At 38.7% G+C, this 25,474-nt stretch overlaps 2 protein-coding genes across 7 annotated transcripts in view; both read left to right on the top strand.

Annotated features, from left to right (window-relative positions):
- The window catches only part of TNFAIP8 (TNF alpha induced protein 8), a 70,446-nt gene extending 47,392 nt beyond the window's left edge, over positions 1-23,054 (top strand). For 3 of the 6 annotated variants that reach the window (XM_069880546.1, XM_069880543.1, XM_069880542.1), the window contains one exon: positions 20,969-23,054. In XM_069880546.1, the coding sequence (XP_069736647.1) occupies positions 20,969-21,534 (566 nt within the window). In that variant the 3' untranslated portion in view covers positions 21,535-23,054. The other 3 variants (XM_069880544.1, XM_069880540.1, XM_069880545.1) reach the window with 3 other exon arrangements.
- Positions 1-25,474, top strand: part of HSD17B4 (hydroxysteroid 17-beta dehydrogenase 4) — a 201,307-nt gene that overhangs the window by 92,596 nt on the left and 83,237 nt on the right. The window lies entirely within an intron of this gene.

The raw sequence follows: 25,474 nt of genomic DNA, 5'->3' as shown, positions 1-25,474 counted from the left end.
CTTCTAGCCACTGAAACTTAGAATGTCATCCTGTTTTTGAGTGCCTGTGGCACACAAAAGGTTTAATTTTCCGCTGGGAATTCTACCCTCCCCTCTGAGACAGCATCTGTCCAAACACGTGAGGGCTTTAAGTCCTTCATTTTAGGAAGCTGCTATTTTTTTTTCCCCCTTAAAAGAATCTGCCCTGTGAAATTTAGCTATGTGTATGAAATATATTTTTACAGGTTTCATCATTCTTTTTTTTTTGTTCTTCCTTCCCCATATCACATGCATGGTTTACAACTAAAGACATTTTATGAGCATCTAGGCTGTTAACTCATTACAGGATCCAAGCATCAGTCTGGGTGTTGTTTCTCTGGAGGTGAGGTAGGTTCATCCCTTACATTAGACAGGTAGCTGTTGGAATGTCCTCAAAAGACCCATGGTGCCGTGCCTATTGCAAAATAACAAATTGCCAGTGTGACCAAAATTTTTTAACTAAACTACGATCTGTCTTTCTTAGTCATGGGAGAAGTACACAGTGAAACGTAGTACTCATCATTAATAAAATGACTCAAATAAAATGACAAAATTTGCTCAAGTTATAAAGTGTTATTCACCCTGGTCCCCAGGTCAACTTTACAACGGCTGAAGAATTCATATTGCCCTTCCTGACTCTGTACCTTTTACTTAAAGCACCATCCTACCTACTTATAGTCTTCTCATAAACTTTAACAAATACAGCTGAATGTTACAATGTGAAATGCTTCATTTTTTTTTTAACGTACCTCAATTTTGTGCAGCTGACGGCTTTGACACTTTTGAACTACGCTTATTTCTACATGACTCCAGTAACACACTGGCTAAGTGTTAATAGCGTTACTTCCACGAAGACCTTGACAACCCTTCAGGCACAATCACTTTAAACTTGTGATGGGGAGGTAGGTGGGAATTTGGTTGCACATCAGACCTAGCAGCGCCGTCAGAACTTCTGAGAGATCACGCCTCTCCTTTTGTCTGAGCAGTCACGTTTCCACTGAGGTTTTGTCCTGTTCGCTGTACTAAAAACATGTTAAATGAATAAGTAGGAAAACGCAGTTCTTGCTGGCTGTGATTTTATTGGAGGCTGTGCCAATCAGAAAACAGACTCTCAAGTAAGTCCCCCCATTTTTGCTCTGAAGGCATGTGTTCTCTTGCTGTGCTGTAAAACATTGCGAGTTGTAGTTGAAAATGAGGATGTGGGGGGCTGCAGCAGGAAGAAATCGGGTAGTTTTTGCAAGAAGGAAAGGAGATTTGTGCCTTCCAGGGTACACAGCATAACCTGAGAATAAGTGAAAGAAAAAATAATTATTTAGCTTAAACTACCTGAAAGAAAGCTGCTGCTTCTCATCCTTTAAGCACGTATTTAGTCATCCTGTATGAGTCAGTGTAATTACGGAGGCTACAGAACTAATTCCAGATAGTAACCAGTGTTGAAATGTACAGTTTAGGCTTAAAAAATAATTTATTTAACTTAGATTTTTCTGCAAGTTAAGAGAGCCCCAATCTGATTGTCAGCTACCACAATCAGACATTGCTCCACTCTCAGGGCTTTTTTGGTCTCCCCTGCTCGCTTTCTCATACCACGCTGGCAAGCTGCAACAAGTGAAACTCCACCCTTCCTACAGACTGGGGAGGATAAAATGCATAAACGGTGACTGCTGGCGAGTAAAATGAGAGTTTCTGTGAAGGTGCTGGTTTTCCAGACAGTCGCGAGTGTGCAGCTGAGAAAGGGGCGGGATCCTTTTCAAGTAGCTTAGTTGTGATTTGCTGATTTCGTAGACTTTTCCCCTTAAAATCCCAACCCTCTTTCTGTTGGTTTGGGGTTTTTTTTTTTTTTCTCTTTTTTTTTTTTTTTCCCTCTGAGAACTTGACTTGCAGCTCCTTCTCAGCAGGCAGGTCAAGCTGTAATCTGTTCCGCAGCGCCTCACGCTGATACCATGAGTTCGGAGGCCGATGACCCCAAGGAAGGTATGGTTTTTAACTGTTTTCGTGCAAGAGGAAGGTCGCACGCTCGTGTCGCCAGCTCTGCTTTTGTGAGTGCGGAGGAGAGTTTTTGCTCGCGTTAGCTTTGGGGTGTTCCCAGGGGAGGTAAAACCATCCTGCCGACTTCACTGAAACGACCGAAGCGCTGGCACCCAGGGGTATCCATCTGTCCCAGCAGGGGTAATTTATGTGTGTGTAACACTAATGAGTGGGAGAAAAGGGTGTTTCAAAACGCTGGTAGCAGAATATCGAAAGAGGAAGATTTTTTTTTTTAGTTTTTTAGTATTTTTCGGCAAAAGAGGAAGTTGCCTGCAGGAGAAGTGAAAGGCCATTATTTTGGGAATAAGTTTGATGCCTCTTACTTCCCTGTCTGAATGAGCGTGTGTGTGTGTTAAAGCCGAGAGGAGTGCGCCAGAGCTACAGGGTTCCATTGACTGCTTCTAGAGTGAAAGGTGTGGAGGAGCTGCAAGTGCTCCAACAAAAATAGAATTATTCACTAGCGCTGATTGGGAGGGGGCGCAAGCCAGAGGAGGACAGTAGGGAGCAAGCGGGGGAGGCGGAGGGCAATTTCCTGAAAGTGCCTATGTACAAAAGAGCATTTATGCAGAAGAGGGCGCAGGGCAGGAGTGGGGTTATGCACTGGATTTCTTGGAACAGAATTGGTGTTTCATGGTTACAAGGAGTCCTTCGGGAGGCTCAAACTTACAGAGATCCAGTATGGCTAAGAAAAATAAGGAAAACCCCAACAAATAATCAAGCAGCAAGGCAACCGAAATGTTTAATATTTAGCGAAAACAAGAAGTTTTCAGGCTATTTCAGATGGTTTTCCCCTCACACTCCATGCAACTTCCCCCTCTTGAAGAATAACATTACCAGAGACGTCTGTCTACTTGCTTGCGTAAGAGTATTTTGTTTTGCAGGAAAGTCAGCTTGGACTGAATCAAGCTTAATGCTGATAATGCTGATAGAACCTGGTCAGTAATGGACATGATAGCCTGTGTTTCTATGTTTTGATAAAAATCACAACAATATTCTCTCTTCTCTTTTTCTTCAGATGAACTAAAACACAGCTTTTCTCTCTCTTTTTTTTTTTTTTGAAGAAGATTCTATAGGGCAGATTTATTGAAAAGCAGAACTGAAAGAAATATTTCTCTATAGAAACTGCTTGAAAAGAGAATATGTTAATAAGAATATGGCAATATGAGCATTCTCCCTCAGCTACATAGCAGGAGATATCAGCATGCATGCCATAGCATGAAAGTTCCTCTGGTTTACATACAGGAAGCTCCAGACAATTTTATCAAGTTGCCTGTATTTGAAAAGTCTGTTTTCTAGTTTAGAGAAGACTCTTACCTCCTTGGATGACTCAGAGTCTTAAAATCCTCTGAAAATATTTTGGCCTTTCTATGCGTTTCTTTTGAAACCATTCGAGACACCAAGATCTTCTAGCTGAAAAAAGCATTTGGAGCAGGTGGTTGAGACAGGAAAGAAAGGGTATATTTTTGGTTATTTTTAGCTGAGAAAATATTTGGGTTTTGATATCCTGTGATTTTAATAGGTTAGAGTGGAAAATAAAAACAGTAGCTGTTGTGGGAAGATGATTTACAGATATCACTGAGAAGGTTTTTCAGTCAGTCTGTAAATGTATTCGTGGTAATATACTCCCATCTGCCAAGGAATAATTTGGCAGAGAAAAGGGGGTTTAGTATGTATGTGAATAAAGGCTGTGATTAACAGGTCAATATGTATAACTGCAGCTTTTACACTACTTTGCTGTGTCTGATTGAAAACAGATCAAAATACTGAAAGAAACGAATACCTGTGGACTTGTAGTGGCACAGTACGCTTACCATAAAATAGTCATTCAGAACTTTTAAACTGTGTTTCATCAAGAAACTATGTTTTTGCATAAAAAAAATAGATGCATCACAACTTCAATCTGAATTTGGGGCTCTAGCTTTTGACACTGATGATATATAATCTTTTAAGTGGTTTACAAAATGGCAGGGTCATTGATTTTTCCTTTAGGTGCAAGTCTGAATGTCAGCCTCTGATTTAGCCACAAATTAAGAGTCCCATCCTGGGAATTAGTAGGTGAAGATCTGTGACTGATTATGGAGGGAGTAGAGAGTACATTTAGACAACTATAAAATAGTTATTTTATCAAGTTTTGTACATTTCAAGGCCAAAGCTAGCATTGAAAGTACAGTGATTAATATGCTACATGCTAAAAAGGGAAAGGGGGAGAAAGGTACAGGAGAAAATGTTATTTTATTGTTTGTAAGGAAAGGCAGAATTTTCTGTTTTCCTTAAAGCAAGGATCCTCAGGTGGCCAGAGAAGCATCACTGGTCAGGAGCTAGTGGCGGGATATATGACGAGCTCTGAAATCCAGTTGCAGCTTCCAGGCATGACTCTTGGATCATGTGCTGGAAGATCAGCCTGAATGAAAAAGAATGAGGATTGAGGGCATAGTAACAACATCAAACATTGTGAACGTTCAGGCAATGATCTGATGCTGAAGTGAGCAATACTTCACTTCCAGTTACTTTATACATGTGAATCACATTATTTGGAGAGCATTGGGATTTCTATAGAAGTGGATTTTAATAGGTTAAAGTGTATTTTTTTTTTTAAAATCTGCAAAACAAAATCAAAGACAACAGGTTTAACTACTGTGAAAATGAACTATACTCATTGTTACAGCAAAACCCCAAATCAAGGCCAGTTTTGCATGGGGAATTCCTGAGGATTTTAATTTTTTAATGAATTGGATAAAGGTAGAACATCGACCTCAAGTCAAATCTCATTTTTAGCAGAAATTCAGAGTAAAAGGACACTGTTGGAAGACAATCATTGCTTCACTTTATTTTGTACTGTACGTGGGGTATGCAGCAATGTATCTGGGCTTTACAGCTTCTGCCTTTGATCTTTGCATGGTCCTTATTAGAATGGCAGCATTAAACAGTTTTGTTTCTCCCTTCATGCTGCTTAGTAACATTCGAACAATCTTTGTATTCATCTGTAGAGCGCAATGCTGTGGTAAATATGTGAGTGTGCATGTGTGTGTTGTGTGTATGGCATCAAGCTGTATTGCATTTGCAGGCTCCAACAACTGTCATGATATAAATAACCCTGGAACATGTTCTTGCAGTTACTTTTGCCCTGGATGAAACAGAGTGTGAAGCAAAGAACTATAGCATTTAACTACATGGCATGATTTCAATCTGGTGTTGCACGGTGGCAGTTTGCTCCCTTCCTACCAAGGAAGGGAGCAAATGCTTTCAGGCTGTTATTTGACTTAATTCTTTTCTACGATCTGAAGGAAGTGTTAGTAATGCTGTCGTATTAGAAGTATGTATCATGAATATACCTTCTTAAATAAATGCAAATACCGGTTAAAATTTTTGTGGTGTTAATGGGTTTCTTACATAGTGTTTATTCTATGGAAGGAAATAGCAATTTATGTAAAGCTTCAGACAATTTCAGCTTCATTCTAGGGGTTTTATGTTGTGTTCTTAGAAAACAATGGGAGAGAAATATAATACCTCAAAGCAAAAGTAAAATAACATCACTCAGAATGAATGTAATACATAGACTGTGAAACAATATATATTGTATTACAAACTCGGAAGCAGTGAAAGCCTGCATTGCAACCTTATCATACTTAATTTTAAGTACCACATTTCACGGCAGAGAGAGATTTCTGCATTCCTACATGTGCTTAGAACTTTTTTAGACACAATTAGCATTTTTTAATCCAAATGAGATTACTGAGGAATGAGCTCACCTGTTTTGTTCCTTTTAGAGCTCAGAACAGACACACAGGGGTTATAAAATCACAGAGTACTCACTGCTTTCAGAAGTCAGTACTCCCTCTTCTAAGTAGTCTTGCATTTGCTTTGACATTTTGCAGTCACCTCTCATTGTGTGAAAGTTTTCTAGGGTGGAATTGTGTTAATTTAGATAAGAAATTGTCTGCTCTTGTGCTCTTACAGGCCACTTAGTCCATCCTCAACATGTACAGGAGTCTTTAATGTATGGCTCTCCATCCCAGTACTTCAAAACGAGCATTTTTTAGAGCATTTTATGCTTTATGACAGTGAAAAGGGAAATCCAAACTGTGCAAGTAGTGCATTATCCATACATAAATGCAAAACATACCAGGTGATTAAAGTCCCATTTCATGTTAACTTTTTAAATTACAGACTGTTTCAGGCATAATCAGAATAAAATGCATGAAAACAATAAGATTAAAAAGAAATGAGATGTCTGTGTCAGAGATCTAGAAGAGTCAATAATGAGGATTTTTTTTATTCCATGGTAACTTGCCTGCTGCTGCTGAAGTGGCTTAAAAGATTGTTGGGGTCATAAATGATTGTGTTTGCAGCTCAATAAGTCAGAGCAACGCTCAACAATTTGATATTTCATGTAATCCCTACCATAGATTATTAGAATTCAAGAATAAAAGGTATGCGGAAGGCAAAATATATCACAGGAAAGAAGGAAAAAATGAAGTAAGCTTATATGGAATTAGGAAGAAATAATTATTACTAAGCAGATATTGTAATGCTATATCAGATATGCATGGGGGAAACATTACCAGAGGTACAAATTGTAGGGGTGGAAGGAAAAGCAAGAAGCTAACACCTTAATGAAGAAGGAGCAACAGAAGAAGTAAGACCACAGTACACAGGAAGGTCAGAACTGCTAGATCGTTCAGTCTGCTTCAGAGGATTTTACATTTAATGAAACAAGATACAGGAAATGGAAAAAGGGCTTTGAGGACGGGAATACAACTGCCATGGTTTTGTAGTTCAGCTGCCGCAGCTCCATCTAGATGCGGGCACTTGAATTTCTTGACAAGAAATCTAACTTAAGGCTTTTAAACTTTTAAAACTCTTGAAGCAGCTCGGCATCTCTCCCGTTAAAAATTACAAGAATGGTTGGTTTTATTTTCCTGGCCAAATCAGGGTACCTTTTATCATACTCTGTGAGTGGATTAAGTAGCCACTCTTATTGTTTCTTCTATAGGCTCAGAACTGAATGGGTTGAACTGGTATTTTTGTGGTGTACCACGTTTGGAAGTCCATATGGAGTAGTTGTCTTCTGCACAACACTTTGCAGCCCACATATTTAGCAGCCTCTTCCTTATGCAGTGGGAGCAGATGAGGAACCTGAGTGGTAGTTTAAGCAGATAAGCACTAGCTGTAGCTGGTAGGTTACTTCAGGGGATCACTGAAACTCTTAACAGGTTAATCATTTAGCTGCGATTGTTGAGTTGAGTGCTAGATTGCTTTGAGAAAATTCCATTAATATAATTATACTTACGCAATCAAATCTTTTAATCCGTAGCAAACTGCAAGACTTGTATTTAATTTCAAATAAGATACAGTCCCTTGAGCCATCTTGTCAGCAGAGAGAATCATAGATTAACTGAGGCTGGAGGGAACTTTTGGAAGGTCATCAGGCACAACATTCCACTTGAGGCAGAGCCAGCTTTGAAGTTGGATCCAAATTAAAGTTAGAAGAGGTTGCCTATGGTTTTTCCAGTCAAGTTGATAGTGTCTTCAAGAGTGGTTGTCCCACAACTACTCTAGCAATGTATTCCAGTATTTGACGACCCTTGCTAGGAAGTTGATCGTTCCTAATGAGAATTCCCCTCAATGCAGCTTTGCAGCCCCTTGTTCTTTTGCTGTGTATCCTCAAAAAAATCCCGGCTCTGCCTTCTCTTTGACTATTCAGTGACAGGTTAGATGTATTGGTTAGATCTGCCATTAGTCTTCAGGGTGAGCAAACCTAACAGTCCACCTGTCCTACACATCACGTGCTTCAGCTTCCTAACTGTCTCCGTAGCTGTCTGCTGGACCTGCTTCGGTTTGTCAGCTCCTTTTTTAGGAGGAACCCTGAACTGGACACAGTACTCCACATACGGGAAAATAATATTATACTTTGTTTGCAAATTCTACCAGTCTTTTCCATCTTACAGAATTGTTGTAATGCAGAATTCATTTCCCCATCTTCCATCCATTTATCTGCCGATGGCAGCATTTGCTACATTACAGTCCTTCTTAGATCCTGAACTTACTTTCTTTGAGGAATTTGCAAACCATGCACTGTCATAGGTGAGGCAGAGGGAGCACGGAACCAATGTCAGTGAAGCTCTGGAGAATCTAAATAAGTATCTGGCTAAGGGAAGGGCCTTGCACCTAAATTTGGAAAGGCTGTATTCTTTTTCAGTGTTATTTCCAAGTATAGCAACGTGCTACGTGAATGGCTTCTAAGAATAATAAGAATTTTGTAATACGTGTGTCAGGGATAACATCAGAAAAATGTAACACTCAAATACTAATTGTATTTTGTATTTTTTATACCAAAACACACATAATTTCTATCATCAGTAATGATTTATCATTTGGTCAAATCTTCTGTTAAATGTTGCACTTTCATAACGGTTCTTAAATACTGCTTTTTGAGAAGAAAATTGCTTCCCCTCCCCCCTCATTCTTCAGACATTTATAGTCTCTATGAAAAATTTTGCGTAATAAAACTGTATTGCAGGTGTTATTTCAGCCTTCTGGACTGATTTTTTTTTTGTTACAATTAAATTACAAAATGTGGTGAGACGATACCATTTCATAAAGAGGTGTGAAAGATCTTTGCTGATTTATATGCTGCTCTGTGAAACAACTTCTGTTTTTCTTTTTCTGTACATGACGCTCAATAGAAGAAGTGGTAGACTAAAAATAGTTTCATATATTTCACAATAGCTTTAAAGCCAAAACAACTTTTCACATTTAAGGATTGATTTCTCATGTTTGCTTATTGGGAAGATACTTCGTAGATCCAGTAGTATCCAGTAATAGAACTGTTAGAAGTAACAGTCGCTGCATGTGACTTTGTAAGAAATCCAAATGCTTAAACTGAGTGTTTCTGCATTAATAAATAGCATCAGTCTGAACATTAGTTTTAGGCATATTGACATTAACATTTATTATGTACTGTGGGAAATCTTGAAGTTACATGCTTTCATGTTTTCCCTGTCTGCATCAGTAGATTTGCCAAGTTACTTGTGGTTTTTTAATGTTGGGTATACACTTCCATGGATGCATCCCCGTCATGGCTACACTCAGTGATGCAAACACAACTGCCAGCGACTTGATTCTTTTAACAGTAATGTCAGCAAAAGCACAAGCCTTAAACCTGCTGTCTGCTAGGCACAGTGTTGTTTTACGTGAGGAGGAAACTGTGAAACCTGTCCTTTGAGAATTTCTTTTTACATTCATCCTTCCAAGATGTTTTCTTATAAATTTTGTTTTTCTTCATAAGATTCCCTGCCTGTGTTGCGATGTGGTTTGATTGAGATTCCTCAGTTGTTTTCCTGTCACGGTTCTGTTTTGTGGTTGATTTTCTGTTTCAGGAGAAGGAATGCAGAGGATTTGAATACGCACTATATAAACTAAATTATTTCCCCCTGCCTTTTGCTGAATTCAGTATTGATGTCTGCAACTGTGCTGATTAGTAGTGGAAGATCAGCAAGACTGGTTTGCATAGCAATAGGGCAACCTGCATTCCAGTTTGACACAGGATATACAAATGTTGGGGTGTCTGCAGACAGTCCTGTTCTTGCTGGCAGTTCATGGTAATGAGAATAAATTGCAGTAAAGTAGGAGCTAGCATTTCATTTATTTGAGAGCCTTTATCCTTGAAAGGTTTGTAAATGGAAACCCAGGGACATATTCTGAGATGTATCTATGGAGGTCAGTACTTGCAGGTTTCTCTTAGGCATTTGTAGCTGACCTGTGATTCCAATGGACCTCTGAGAACGTGATACCCTCAAGTCTTGATCACAAAATGTTTACTTTTCACTTTGTACATGAAGTAGTAAAGCACTGAATCAGTGCATGCACAAATAAGTTTCCACTTGATTCAATTCATCAAGGTGTGTAGGAAACTTTGAAAAGTGCAGATATTTATAAAAAAAAAAAAAGCTTTCATGAGATCTCTTTTTGCTTTTACTATATCCGCTTTACCAAACTATTCTAGAAGGATAGTTTTATTTATAGAAAAAAGAAAATTTTGGTTTAATATTAGCACAAGCAAGTAAATGACACCAGTGAATATTTCAGCTACTGATGCTAAGGGCTGTTTTTTCCCACTTGCAAAAGCGAAAATGAATGAATGTTTCTGTTCACTTAAAACCATTTATATTAAAAGTAATTACAAGAAATAGTGACTTAGGCTTTAGTTCAGAAGCCAACAAAGAACTTGAAACAATCAAGCATGAATTTGAGCAACTGTGAACAAAAATATTGGATGCAGCAGGGAGGGATGAGAATAAAGTTTGGCTCAGGCATCTACATCTGTATAAAGACTTCTTCATCAAGCTCTCAGAATTGTTCTCAGTGCTGCAGATAAGAGATTTAGAAGTCTGTGATGGAAGACATCACTGTACTGGATGTATGTTTAAACTAACCTTCCTTTGCAACAAACAGTTATTGTTATAATCAGTTGAAAGAGAAGTAAATTGGAGATTTAGATGCTGACCAATTTGTTATGGCTTGTTAAGTATTCTGAGCAGTACAGGAGGAGAGGCTAGCAGTATCCTTGTGAGGTGAAGAGAAACTGTTGACATTTTTATTTCAGTGCAAAAGTGTAACCTAAGTAATTTGAAATTCAGATTGATTATGTTTATTTTCACCACTTGAGGCTTTTCCTTTTCTGGGTTCAAATTTACCTTCCTTTCTTCTTACTTTTTGGGTAATAATCCTGAAAACCTGAGGCTACAACACCCTTTCCTGGTGGTGGACGTCCCTTTGTAGCTGATAGTGCTGTTCATCAGCTACTTAAAAATACCAGTGTAAAGTAAAGAAGCTGGATGTTTAAATTCGACAGTTGTCAACAGCTGTAAAAAACCAGCATGCCTAATCTATACCTTGCCTAGAGGAGTGGAGTACTAAATAGATGTACGTTTTATAGAATCAGAACAGTTGAGGCTGAAAGGGACGTCTGGAGACTGTCTAGTTTTAGTAACTAAATATATATGCAACATTTAATAATAAACAGGATTGCTAGTGCTTTGCTAGGTTTCAAAGTTTTGTATCCAAATAATACTGCTTCCTGACATAAATGAAAATAGCAGCATCATACACATGATGTTTAACCAGAAGATCTAATTTTACAGAAGAACAAGTTTCTAACAGTATTAAAGACCTATTGGGTATTTTTCCTATGCTTTATATTCTAATACAATTTAATTATATTAATGAAAGCAAACCCAAACTCCTAAGTTACACGGGCGGTGGACCTGTGTTTTGACAGTCTTAGTTTATACTTGAGAGTTTAGGTGTTAAGACAAAGGTTTTAAAGGTGGGGTTTTTTTCCCAGTATATTTTATGTATTGAAATACTTCGCATGCTTTTTCAGCTGTTTGGAGCATTGATTTTGAACTGGAGATGCCAGACATAAAGCAAAACAAATGGAAGCAAACAAGAAGGCCTCCAAAAGACTTTTGGGGAGCCCTTTCTGAGCTAGCAGCAAGGGACTAAGGGAATGAAGGGGAGAAAATAGCCTCAATCATTGATTTCATGGCTGGAGATCACAGAATCACTAGGTTGGAAAGGACCCACTGGATCATCAAGTCCAACCATTCCCATCAATCACTAAACCATGTCCCTCAGCGCCTCATCCACCCGTCCCTTAAACACCTCCAGGGAAGGTGACTCAACCCCCTCCCTGGGCAGCCTCTGCCACTGCCCAATGACCCTTTCTGTGAAAAACGTTTTGCTAATGTCCAGCCTAAACCTCCCCTGGTGGAGCTTGAGGCCATTCCCTCTTGTCCTGTCCCCTGTCACTTGGGAGAAGAGCCCAGCTCCCTCCTCTCCACAACCTCCTTTCAGGTAGTTATAGAGAGCAATGAGGTCTCCCCTCAGCCTCCTCTTCTCCAGGCTAAACACCCCCAGCTCTCTCAGCCGCTCCTCATAAGGCCTGTTCTCCAGGCCCTTCACCAGCTTCGTTGCTCTTCTCTGGACTCGCTCCAGAGCCTCAACATCCTTCTTGTGGTGAGGGGCCAGAACTGAACACAGGATTTGAGGTGCGAGATTTGGGTGGAAGTCCTAGTAGTTGTAGTATGGATACAGAGGGAATATTGGGAGAAAAATTAAAACTGAGGGGTTTGTTTATTTTGCTCATTTTGGAAAAGGAGAGTAGGGGATATGCACATTAGCAGTGGAAAAGACCTCTATGGGCACCAGGTGTAGTCCTCCATAATCACAGACAGCAGGGGTAGTTGGTGCAGAAGAGTAGAAAAAGTATGTATTGTATGTACAGTTACACATTTAATGCCAGAAAACTTACCCTTTGTGGAAAATTAAAAACTGCAGAAGAGATGAAGGGTGACACTAACATCCCAGTCCTAAAAATACAGCCAAGATTTGGTAAGTAGAATTCTTAGATGGAATAATTTTTCTGTTTTATAACCTGTATTTCAATGTTGATATTGAAAAAAGAATATACTAACCAGACACGTGAGAACTGAGTGCCCTGGGAATCACTACTAATTTTTTTTTTTTTTCTGTAGCTTTGGCACAATCTTCAAGTGTCTCAGAAGTTTCTTTAGAAAAGGAGAAGACAGAAATCAAATTATCTGTGTGTGAGTCAGGTCTCATTTAGTTTCTCAGGGCAACCAGTGGGAGATAAAAGAGTAATATATATATATACACATATATATATATAAGCAAAGTACGGGCTAGCAATTCAGCCTTCTCAATGTGTTACAGTGAAATAGGGTTACTGAGGGAGTCCCGTCCTGTCTGCAAGAAACAGACAGGGTGGTGTATGGATCGACTGAGAAGAAAAGAGAACCAGAACCAGAAATACAAGGAAAACATTATTAACTACTTTCAAAGCCATCCTAAGATCACTCACAAACCCTTCTGTCATTTGAACTGTCTTGAAGCCTCTGCTGTGGCTTTCTTTACACTGTATTCAAAATATGTGCCCTTTACATTTTGACAGCCAGGTTGCTACCTTGTCCTTGTAATTGAGTTCCCTGTGCCTCTCATGCCAGATTGCCATCTTGTCTGGACCTTTCAGTTCATTGTATTTTTTCTACATGCATCTTAAACTTCCTCTTAATTTACCGCCTGTCTCCGTGTCAAATTTAAACCTCTGCAATGCGTTCAGAGTTCCCCAGGGCTGCTGGTCTCGGTGCTTTTCCTTCTGCATTCAAGGCAGAGGCACTTCTGTTATACTCTGTCTTGTGCCTACAGCTAAGGGTTTGGTTTTTTTTGTGAGAAGACATTCCCTTTGCCCAGATGGTTTTAAGAGCAAGCAGAGACCTCTTTTTAATCTTTAACTTTTGGCAAAATTTTCAATTGTAATGGCCAGATTATTTTATTTTAAGTGCCACTTGGGTTAGGGGTCTTAGCACCATTGTCTACATGCTGCAGTTAGGTACGAGCTTCTTAGGCTGGACAGAAAAATACAATACCTGTGTTTCATTTGCTTAATCATAAGGAATGACCTCGGGTACACTTCATTTCCTTTGGAAAGATATGTGCAGTGTTACTTTTGAGTGTGCATGGACACCTGGTAGATACAGAGGAACTTGATGTAGCCCTAAAATGACCAACAGCTGAAATATACAGGCTGCATATTTAATACTGCAGCACCTGTTGTTACATTCCAGTAAGGATAACAAATGGTGGCAATGGAGTGAAATACCAAATTAAGTTCATGACCCTACTCTGCGACTGTCCTTTTTTTCTGTTTAATATCCAATATATTTTAAAATAGGTGTCTCTTAAGAGCAGCTGGCAGATGTTAATATGATTTTTTTTCTCTTATTAAAGCTGCACTGTTAAAACACATGCGGAGGCTCCAGGAAGAAGGGCTTTTAAGAAGGCTTTTTAAATTTCTAAATCAGCTACAGTTTATGCATCATGTGATGCACAGGGTTGCTGTGGGAAGCACAGGCATGTAAAACCAGAATAACTTGTTGGCACAAGCTGCTCTCGTGGGACTGCAAAACTCTCCATATACATTCTTCTTGGAAATAGCATCTTTCTTTGCCACACTAACCAGCCTTAACCTCCAAGTACTTTTTCTTTGGCAATTCTCCTCACCTTTTGCTAAAAAAAAAATATTTGGTTTTCTCTCTGTTCATGGTTTGGTTTTGCAGCTAGAAAGTGCTTCATCTTATGTTGCTGGTCAAATTTTTGACATTTTAATACACTAAGGTTGGAATTAAATATCAAAATTGGGAAACAGGTAACAATACTGTATGTATTTTTGCAAACCTATTGACAATGACTTCTTAACATTTTATTAAGTCAAAAAGGTGTTCCCACTGGTGTTTGCCACCTTTTCTTGTGTCTTTCCCATGTTCCTGGTGTGGAATATATGCTTGCTTTTAGAATGAATATGTATATTAGACTTACTGTATATTTCAAAAAATACTAGCTTAGCCAGATATTTTTCCAAAATTGCTTGATAAACTGGTGCTTCAGGGTGACTTGCAGCCTTAGACCTGACTTCCAAATCCAGTATTGCTCATGCAATATTTGCCATGCATTAGTCTTGGCTTCAGATGGGGTGTTTTTTCTTTTGAAGGTCTTCCAGTGTGCATGTTAAAATTAGTACACATTGCTTGACTAATTAACATTCTCATAGTATATGCTCAGTTGGTAAAGATTATGGTGAGTGAGAATTTATTACCATTTACTGTACCTATTAAGAGAACTGTAGGCAAAGCTTATTTACCTTCATGAACGAATGCTTTGTATGCATTGAAAATTTTCATTTTAAATGTTTTCTAGTTAAATTGATATTCATATATAAATCTCCCTTTTTAAAAACAAGGTGCCAAATAAAACATTTGCTTTTCACATAAGGACCCTGTGTACTTGAACGAAAAAAGCAGAGATGTATGTGGAAGAAAAAGTACTGTATAGGGCCCTAGTTTGGGGTTTTTTTTCCCCCTCCTTCTGCACTTAGCTGTTTGCCCTCTGGGTTTTCCACTGCCTGATGGTGCTTTCCCAAGCTATCTGCCCTGTTGCTGTCCTTTCCTCAATAAACTCTGTGACCGCCCTGGTCTCTTCTCACCCCTTGCCATCAATTTGCTTAGGAATTGCTGTCCCAGTGTCTGAGGCTGGGGAACGAAGGCTGTCAGAGCTCTGTCTGGTCTTGCATGTCTGGTACAAGGTTCAGTTTTCATCAGCTTTTGAAAAGCCAACACGTGGACAGAGACTTGTGAACACAGAGACCAGTCAGTGCGCTGAAGTGGCTGTTGGGGTGGTTGCTGCATTTTTTTTTGAATGATTTCTACACTGCAAGGCTTTATCTGTGCTTTTAAAAACACACCTTTTACTCAGGAAACTGAAGTACTTAGATAAGAATCAAAACACTGACTCTTCTGTTTAAAAAAACCCCACACTCTCAGAAAACATTCTCTGAAACCATGACTCACCCCCTACTCGGATGGTTATTAAGAAGAAGCTATAAATCATGGTGGCAGCTGGAAAAATCAACTTACCTTATTCATATCTCAAGAATTCATAGTCTGTGGCCTACCACTAATTTTTTAATCTTATCGTCACGTCGTAAGTACATTGTGAAAATTGTTACGGCCCTGGTAACAGGTATGTAAGGCTTATTTCTGCCTGTTCTGTACCTCAGGAGTTGTTCATTCACTGATACTAGCTCTTGCAGTTTATCGCTGTTGGAGCTTTACCTTAACTGAAGTCATGTGTTTATACATGAACTCATTTATTTATACACCTCGTGTATTTATTTTTTTAATGTTCCTGGCCTTTATCATTCTTGAAAACAAGGGTAGCCCTTTAAAGACACAGAAAACAGAAGGCAGAAGAAAAAGTGAATTTTTTAATCTCTCGACCCTAGATATTGATATCTAGGCAACCTCATGATTTTGGAGCTGTGGTCACATACACTAGGAGATCATAGCACTGTCAATCCCACTTCATTTCAAGTTTCCTCCCTCCAAGGAAACGACGCTCTCTCACACCAGGAGTCTGACTGCGCATGCGATTCGTACAGGGCGCGCAGGCTCTAAGCCGCAGCTCTCGCCTGCAGCCTGTAGATTGGCACATGCTCATCCACACAGGATGTCTGGCAGGAAACCAGTTGCCACGTTTCGCAAAGCTGTGTGATAACAGCGTTTTGAACGCTGCCTGAAGCCGCAGTCTATGCTGTCTCTTTCCTCCCAATCCCATGCAAGTGTTCTTTGTGCCTTGCCCCAGAACCCCTGCCGTTTTTGCACCTTGCGCTCACCAGGTGCGGGTGCAGCACAGGGTGTGCCAGTCACTGCGATGAGAACTGGGTCTCACACTGCAGTGTTGTTATTAATGGCTTCTCAATCACATTCTCTCTTCCGCCGGGACTGTTGTATCAACATACGAGTATGTACTCAAGAAATGTAATTCACGCCAGAAAGCTCGGCTCTTAATTTGCCCATGGAATTGAAAAAGCTTCAGTGGAAGTTTTTACTGGATGCTTTCTTTTCTGGTCCTTCTTTATTACAACAAGCTTCAAAATATTGAGGGACTCAAGCATTTAGAATCATAGAATAACCAGGTTGGAAGAGACCCACTGGATCATCGAGTCCAACCGTTCCTATCAAACACTAAACCACGTCCCTCAGCACCTCGTCCACCCGTGCCTTAAACCCCTCCAGGGAAGGTGACTCAACCCCCTCCCTGGGCAGCCTCTGACAGTGCCCAATGACCCTTTCTGTGAAGAATTTTTTCCTAATGTTTTTCCTAATTTTTTCCTAATTTAGCGTCAACGTACATGAGACTGAACACACTCCAAATGATGTTGAATCTACCATCAACTGTTATATCTTGGGGAGAAAAACATACTGTGTTAATTTGCAGCAGTGAAATCCAATTCAATTTTTTTTTTTTATTGTAAATAGAGTTGAGAAATAGGGTATTTGGTAATCGGCATTTGCCACAGTAAGGAAGGGGTGTACTGACTTCCATGTCAGGGAAAAGTCAGTGTTGCAGCCATAAGTAGTAGCCCTCTCATACTTCTATGCCAGTCTTCTGAGAACTTATTAACCCACAGTTCTAAATTTTCACTGAGAGCTTACACTACAGTTTTAAGGAAAACATGTGTAAGTTAAAATATTTTGGGGAAAACACATCCAGAATGCTATATGTCCAATATTTGTTGACTTTAGTACACAAAATAGTAATGTTAAGCACACTTGAGGCTGCAAAATTAAGAAGTTTCATAATTAATAAGCTCAAAACTTTCACAGAAGGCAGTCTCTAGCAACTTGTTTGCATTATAAATTAGGAGACTTTGCCGGTGTTGCCGTTACACCTATGATCCTGCGATTTTTGACGTAATGGAGGCAGGATTTCCTCTGAAAGCCTTTCCCCTTGGCCTGCCCTCCTCTGCAGAGGGGCAGCTCTACTGAACGTAATCATGTTCGTTTGTGTAGATTGTACAGAAAATGGCACGCCATTGATTTCAAAGGGGTATTTTTTAATGAAATGCTTTTTAAAAATGAAGTGTAAAACTGCACAGGAGAGAAATAGGAGCTATAAAGAATGGTCTTGAGGAAAGGCTGTCTGTGAAATGCTTAAAATCAGTGCCCAAATTCTGGGTCTGCTGTAGGCCACTAGAGAAATGGCATCATTTCTGTTTAAAGTGAAAGGACGGCACCTGTTCAATAGAATAGGTGTGCTCAAAGATTCATACACCATGCCCTGTTACTATAATCACTCGAAAAAGATGACTAAAAAGAACAAACCCTGGGGAATGAGACTTGTCTAAATGTGGATTTACAGACTTGTTTTTAGGCGCTCACGTCTGAAATTGTCAGAGGCTTGAAAGGGAATGCTGGGCTGCCCTCGTGATGGGAGCAAGGGGCTGCTGAAGCGTGCTGCCCCTCACCAGCACCCCGTGACCTGTGAATCCAGCCCTATAAACACGCGTATCTGCATCTCCAGATAACGGATTGATGCTTTAACCTCTTCTTGACACGTCCCCTGCCCTTTCAAGTCACAGGACCTTCTTCTCCCTCTTCTGCTAATTGTTCCAGTTGTCAGTTAGCAGCAACTGCTATTGGTGTTGCTTGCTCAGCAGCGCAATTTCCTCTCGGCTCTCTTTTCAAGGAAGTGAAACCACTGTGATGTATTTTTGCGTTCTGAGGTGCCAAAGCGAAATGAAGCACTGCAGGCAGGGGAGAAAGGTAGCTGAGGGGAGCTGCTGTAACGGTGAGGGGGGAAAACCCCATATTCATTCTGTGATAGCTTCTGACAGCATTTCAAAGCACGTGCGTTGCATTTAGCAGTGAATAAGCCCTAGGCCAGTCTTCACCTCTGGTGTTTTGCTGCCTCTCTTTCTGTTGTCAGCATTAGCAATTTCAATTCCATTTGATGAGCAAGTAAGTAATAATTTTTCTGGTTTTTAAGGAAGTATGTGTGTTTGGTCTGAAAATGCTCTATAATCTTACTGCTTAAACTGACTTTTATTTAAGCATTTGACTAAGAAGTTCATTTTAAGTCTCTCTGCCATTGGCAATGAGGAAGAATTCTTATTATAAAATATAGACTGTTTTCAAGTTCCTTTTTAGACTGAATGAAATACTGAAGTGTGAAATTTACATGTTTAGCAGTTAAATTAGAACAAATTTAATAACACAGGGAAGCTGACTTCTGGTGTATTGCAAAGTAGATGGGTGTACTGGGTAGTCTCAAAACTTGGACATCTTTAGAGAAATGCCATTAAAAGTTCAACACCTCTTGCAAGTAAGTAATTCGTGGTTTGCTTAGCAATGGTAATTACATGTCAAGCTCCACTTTGTCGAATTTTAAGGTTTTTTTGCTGAAAACCTGTAAAGTTTTTAGAAATCTGCTATGTTTTCAGTTTCATGAAATGGATACTTTGCAGGTTGTTTGATGTAAGTTGTTAGAACTGAGTGTTCGTGTGACTTGCTGGAGGCAGTTTATATGGATTTCTCTGAAGTTGCAGTGGTGTGTGATATAGTTAGCATTTTACTACGTACCTACAGTATGTAGTAAAGAGAATACCTACAGAGAATACCTACAGCGTCCTGCAAAAGAAAAAATATATATAAAGGGTATTGAGAGGGTTTATTTCTGCAAATTTATGGAGCATAATTTGAAACAGTGACTGCTGTTACTACAAATATCGATATATCTTTGTGGACTATCAGAAAGAAGACATTATGTGCAATTGGTACATCGGAAGGCATTAAGAAATAAAAGTTATGAAAGAACAATAGATATTCCTGTTTTCAAGAAAAAGAGCTATCACTCATCTGTAGAGCTTTGTAGAGCATTGGCTGTTGAATTCTACTATTTGACCATGCTTTGAAATACTTTGATTAGTTTTATTTGAATAGTAACATTTCTGTGTTTATATTTAAAGCACAAAAAGTGAATCTAATATTTTCAGTTCAGATTGACTGCTTAGCCTCTTTAACATTTTTCTTTATCTTTGTGGCTGAGAAGAGAGTCTATCTTGTGATCTTAGCTGCTTTGGCTGAGATAGATAATGGGTTTTGAGTGTCCTTATGTAGCAAAGATAGTATAAAATGCACACAAATGGTTCTTAAAGATATGCACTGAATGTCTTAAGGAACAAACCTGCTTAAAAGTTTCAGAGATGCCAAAAAGGAGCTTGGAACTAAGTTTTTCAAAGGTACTATTGAAGAAAAAATACAGATTTGTCTCTCATGTGTCCGGAAGGACATTTTCCTTCTATGTGCTGGAACCCCAGAGACACTCTGCATGTAGACACACCCAGCTGCCCAAATACAAACAGTTAAAAGGAAGGCTTTTCTAAAATCAGGGACTTACTGTTTGGCATATGCAGAATTTTGTTTTCTTTAAAAGAAAAAAAAATATATATTTTCAACCCCTGTGTTTACAAAGCAAACCTTCCATAAATGTAAACAGATGAAGCTTTTCTTCAGCAAATATGGATTCACTTTTGCCTTAGTGAGGAAGGTGCTGCAAAGGGAATGTTTCTGGAAGAAAGTTGGAGGGGGTTCTAAGCATTTGAAGAAATAAGAAACCAGTCGTTTGGTATATTCCTAGAAGCAAACAGGGCTTTTGGGGTGGAAATATGTTCTAGGATGTGCTTTATTGGAAGCAGGAGGATTTCTTTATAAGGTTAGGCTAGAAAGTATTATGGCAGTCCCTAGACTGTCCATTTTTGGCCACTTCTATTTTCAGTCTAGGACATAGAATCTATATTTCCTTTATATGATATTATAGTATATTCCAGTAATTCCCTTTCCATATAATCCATACTCACTTTCTTTCTGAAAACTACTTTCTGTAGGTTGCACCCAGAGAATGTCAGTATTGTTTGCTGAGAAAGGACTTTTTGTTATGTTTTTATATATGTATAAAATACATATATGTAAATGCATATATTTATGTAATATAACACAATACGTGTGAGATCTGAATTCACTGGTCATGAAAAAAAGGAGGAAGAAGTTTTACAATAGTCAGCTCACCGAATAGCTATTTCTGATTGAGTAGCAGTGGTAATTGTCACGACATCGGGATAGTCATGGTTTCAGATTTTACTATGAATATGAGCATCAGATGAGACTTATTACTCATCTGATCACCAAGGGCAGGTTTATTGACTCAGTTTGAAATGCCATCAGTCTATAAGTAGAGAAATATTTTAAACCTTTTTTTATCCTATCTCATTTTCTGTTTTCTCAAAAGTAAAGTAATCTAAACAAATGTAAACCTAAAGACAACAGAGCTTTAGGGATTTAGGAATTGAAAAGATGGGGTGTTCTGCAACTATCTGCATAAATTTGCATTATCTTTATGGTAGCTATTAGGACTAACATGAGTGCGTGGACATGGAAATATTCCTCAATTTACTGCCCGTAGTATGTCAGCTATGAAGTATTGACCACATGCTTTTTTTTCCCCACAGTGGCCACGGATGTCTTCAACTCCAAAAGTCTGGCCATCCAGGCCCAAAAGAAGATCCTTGGAAAAATGGTGTCCAAATCAATAGCAACTACTTTGATCGATGATACAAGCAGTGATGTTTTAGATGAGCTCTACAGAGTGACAAAGGAATATACGCAAAATAAAAAAGAAGCAGAGAAAATCATCAAAAATCTCATTAAGATAGTCCTAAAATTGGCCATTCTCTACAGGAACAACCAATTCAATCAGGATGAAATAGCATTGATGGAGAAGTTCAAGAAGAAAGTTCATCAGCTGGCTAAGACCGTGGTCAGTTTCCATCAGGTGGATTATACCTTCGACAGGAATTTTTTGTCCAAACTGTTAAATGATTGTCGAGAGCTACTTCATGAAATCATTCAGCGTCACCTAACTGCAAAGTCACATGGACGTGTCAACAATGTGTTTGATCACTTCTCTGATTGTGAATTTTTGGCTGCCTTGTACAATCCCTTTGGACCATATAAGCCTCATTTGCAGAAACTTTGTGATGGTGTCAACAAAATGCTAGATGAGGGGAACATATAAGTACTTGTATTAAAGTTGACTGCCTATGCATTATTTGTAGATGGAACACTGTTGATTTATGAAGGAATAAGGGAGCATGCAGAAAGGTGGTTTTTTATATTATGATAAATATTTCAAAAGTATCTTTATTAAATTTATTACTTATTATGAGCTATCTGTTGCTATTCACAGTCCATCTGGGAGAAAGATTGCACATAACTTCTTTTATTGTGCTTTGCTACGGAAACAGATGGATAAAGACAGTAAAACAGAACAGTCCAGTTAGAGGAGAAGTCTTGCAAGCTAAGATACACAAAACAAAATAATAAACTGTTAGACAATCCAAATCTTTCATGTATTTAAAAAATTATTTCTAAACTATCAGAGCCCAGTAATATTAGTGACAGACTATCATGGTAATAGTACACTCTAAAGTGTTACTTATTTGTAAAATATGTATTTGATTCATTTAGTCTTTTATGCTCCCTGCACAGATCACAGCTTCCTAGTGTTACCCTTAAGAAGCATTCAGTTTTAAGTGATATCAGTGATGCTGTAGAGTGTTAATGGGCTTGTTCATCTCCAGCTCAGTGGTGAAAACTTCCTGTCTGCAAGACTAAGTATATAGACCTGCACAGATGTTTGCTTCTTTTGATTGTATGGGGATTATTTGAGGAATAAGCTACAGTAAAATAGCCTGGCAGGGCAAAAGTATTCCCTAGAAAACACCTGCGGTACATAATGTTAACTCTGTCTGTGATAAGGTAGAATGCAGTGACTGACCTGTGGAATTCCTTAAGATATTTAGAATCCTGCTAACAGGTCATAATTCTTTTTGAAAAGGTGTGAGTCATTTTACTTTATACACTAGGCTGATGTGTATGATGATATGAATTCAGAAAACTTAATCATCTGAAAATAAATTCCAAGCCAATTTGCTTTGTGTACAATTAAACTAGAAATAGAAATTGGTTTTATTGTTGTGTTATATGCTGTTTAACCAATGGAAACATGGCATCTTGAATAAATTTTTTTTCTTGTTTTCTCCCCTCCTACCTTTCATTCTTTTTCTCCCTCATCTGCTCTCTGACTTGGGGATAAAAAAATGTGACTTTGTAGACACTGTATTGTACTTTAAAGCATGAACTTAATACATTTCAAACACCTGAAGACTTTTTTGTTTGGAAGCATATAAAGAATTTCCTGTTTATTTAATTGTGAATGTTTTTGCTGTTTGCTGTGTCCTTTTGTTTTAATGAGTAAACCAAAGACTATTTGCACTCCAAACTTTTCATGCCTTTTTCTTTTCCTTTGTTGCATTTTTTAATTATAAAGAACAAACCTGGCCTGTCTTGGCAATCACAGCCTCTGACATGTACTTTCCGCATTATTTGTGATTTTTTTTAAGAGAGAAAGTTCACTTTTATTCATGTTTTTTCCAGTCACTAGGCTCTGACTATTCCAAGAAAGGTGCTAGAGAAGTGCATGTTCAAAATGTGAACTCATGATATACAAGCCACTAGTGTCTAGCAGAGCCAGAACGACTAGGAACTCATGTCAGGATAGTGCACCAGAATTTGCCAAGACGTATATTATTAGCATGACGTTTGAAAGAATATCATTTAGGATCCCTTCTATGTTTCATTTAAACAGGAAATACATTGTACTTTTGTCCATCAGAATCATGCATAGAAATGCAACAGCATGAGGAAATTCCTACAAATTCTAAAGACTACAGTCCTATCCCACCTCGAAATAGAAAGCTGTTTTATTTCCTAGTTCTCTCCGAGGTGAGAGTAAAAAGGAACTTGACTTTAGAAATTGAAACAATTTACTTTCCAAATTCTATTTCTAGATCGTTTTCTAGTTCTCCAAACCAGCACAGTATATTGAATGGTAACAGTTAGTGCAAGGAAGTCAGCACAGTACTTGGTTTAGAACCAGGCACAACATATGGATGTTATGTGTAAACACAGAAGATTTCTTCTGCCAGACCAAGAATATTTTGACTGATCAAATCTGAATTTTCTCTGGGACAAAAATGTCTTAAATGATCTCTTTACATTGTTGAGGAACATCTACTTACATGTATAGGAGCCATATTGTAGTCTAACCAGATATATTTTCAGTAACACAGTAACTTATTACTCAGTTGCATTGTCTGGCCATATACTTTTTAGAAAAAGTTAAAGTTCCTCAAAGAGATTTGATTATAAGCATAAAAACTTGACAATTAGAAGAAGTTATATTTAGCTCACAGTCTAGTTACATTCTTTGGAGATGCTGTAACAATAGTTCTTGTCTGACGTTCATTTTCAATTACAAAGAAGTGACTTCTGTAATGACAAAAGGAAATAATTGTACTGGATTTCCAAAGACCTATCTTTATAAATAACAGAACATAGCACTTAAGCCGTTAATATATTTTTTCCTATAGCATACAGAAATAGCGGCTTTAATTATCAAAAATTGATAAATTGATAGCATTTTCCCTTGCAAGGCACTTGCAACACATACATTGTCATATTAAAGCATCAACCCTTCAGCAAAAACTTGATGTGTTCTTTGTCTAGCTGAGCTTAAAATAGGTTACAGAGGTTCTGTTCAATTATGGGCAGCATGAAGCTACTACTCTGTGCTGTAAACTGATTGAACACTTTTAGTAGAGTAAAAATAATTACTATATTAAAATCTGATTGTCATGGATTCATTTTACAACAGGCTCTCAAACCTCAGTACCTTAGGTGTTTCATATTTTAAAAGTCCTTTTTATGTTTAATTAATAAGTAGTGCCTAAACCAAATACATGTTAGTGAAGTGAAAGGTAAACTAATGCTACAGCCTTTTAGAGGCATTGATAAAGTGTTAAGTCAGACACTGGCTGCATTTCACACGGTATATCAAACAACCATGATCTCAGCCATACAAAGAAAACAAGGTATAGGGAGGCTTTCACATTCATTTTGTGTGTGCCACATTAAAATTGATTCACTAGAACTTATGGCCACCTCTAGAATCATTAAGGTTGGAAAAGACCTCTAAGACAATCCAAGTCCAACCGTCAGCCCAGCACCACCATGCCTACTACACCATGTCCCAAAATGCCACCTGTACACATCTTCTGGACATCTCCAGGGATGGAGATTCCACCACTTCCCTGGGCAGCCTGTTCCAGTGCTTCACCACATTTCCGGTAAAGAAATAATTTTTAGTAGTCTAAACCTCCCCTGACACAACTTGAGGCCAGTTCCTCTCATCATATCACTAGTGACCTGGTTGAAGAGACCAGCACCTACCTCACTACAGCCTCCTTTCAGGGAGGTGTAGAATGCAATAATGTCTCCCCACAGCCTCCTCATTTATAGAGGAAAAGGCCCCAGTTCCTTCAGTCACTCCTCATAAGACTTGTTCTCCAGACCCTTCAACAACTTCTTTGCCCTCCTCTGGGTGCACTTCAGTAGCTCAGTGTCCTTGTCAGGGGCTTAAAACTGAACACTTGGTGAAGCCATGTTGGCTGTCACAAGCTCTTGTCCTTAAGTCCTCTTGAGATTTATCTCCATTTAGAAGATGGAGACATTATGAGGAGTTCTGATGCTTTCAGGAGCTTGTGTGGCTGTTTATTTTTAATTTAGGGAAATACCAAATCATGCACCTTGACAAAAAAAAAATAAAAAAAATCAACCCCATCCATAAAGCAAATTCCTGTAAGATAAAGGAGTGAGGAAATGTTGAGTTGCTTTACTCGCATCTGTCCTTAACAATATTCTATTGTCCCAAGGAAACAGCAAACTGGTTTTGATGCCAGTTGGCTTCAGTTGCTTTCCAGCCCCTTGTTGTAGCTATAACAGCTATGAAATTACTATTTAAAGATAAGCTGGAAGTCTGTATGTAACTCTTCAAGAGATCAGACCATACTTGTTTTCCTAGTCTAGCAGAGAGGAATCCGCACCACTCATAAGTC

Source organism: Phaenicophaeus curvirostris, chromosome Z (genome assembly GCF_032191515.1).
Source record: "Phaenicophaeus curvirostris isolate KB17595 chromosome Z, BPBGC_Pcur_1.0, whole genome shotgun sequence".
NCBI classification, from domain to species: domain Eukaryota; kingdom Metazoa; phylum Chordata; class Aves; order Cuculiformes; family Cuculidae; genus Phaenicophaeus; species Phaenicophaeus curvirostris.
Note: the sequence above shows the minus strand (reverse complement) of the source record. Positions and strands in the feature narration are given on the sequence as shown.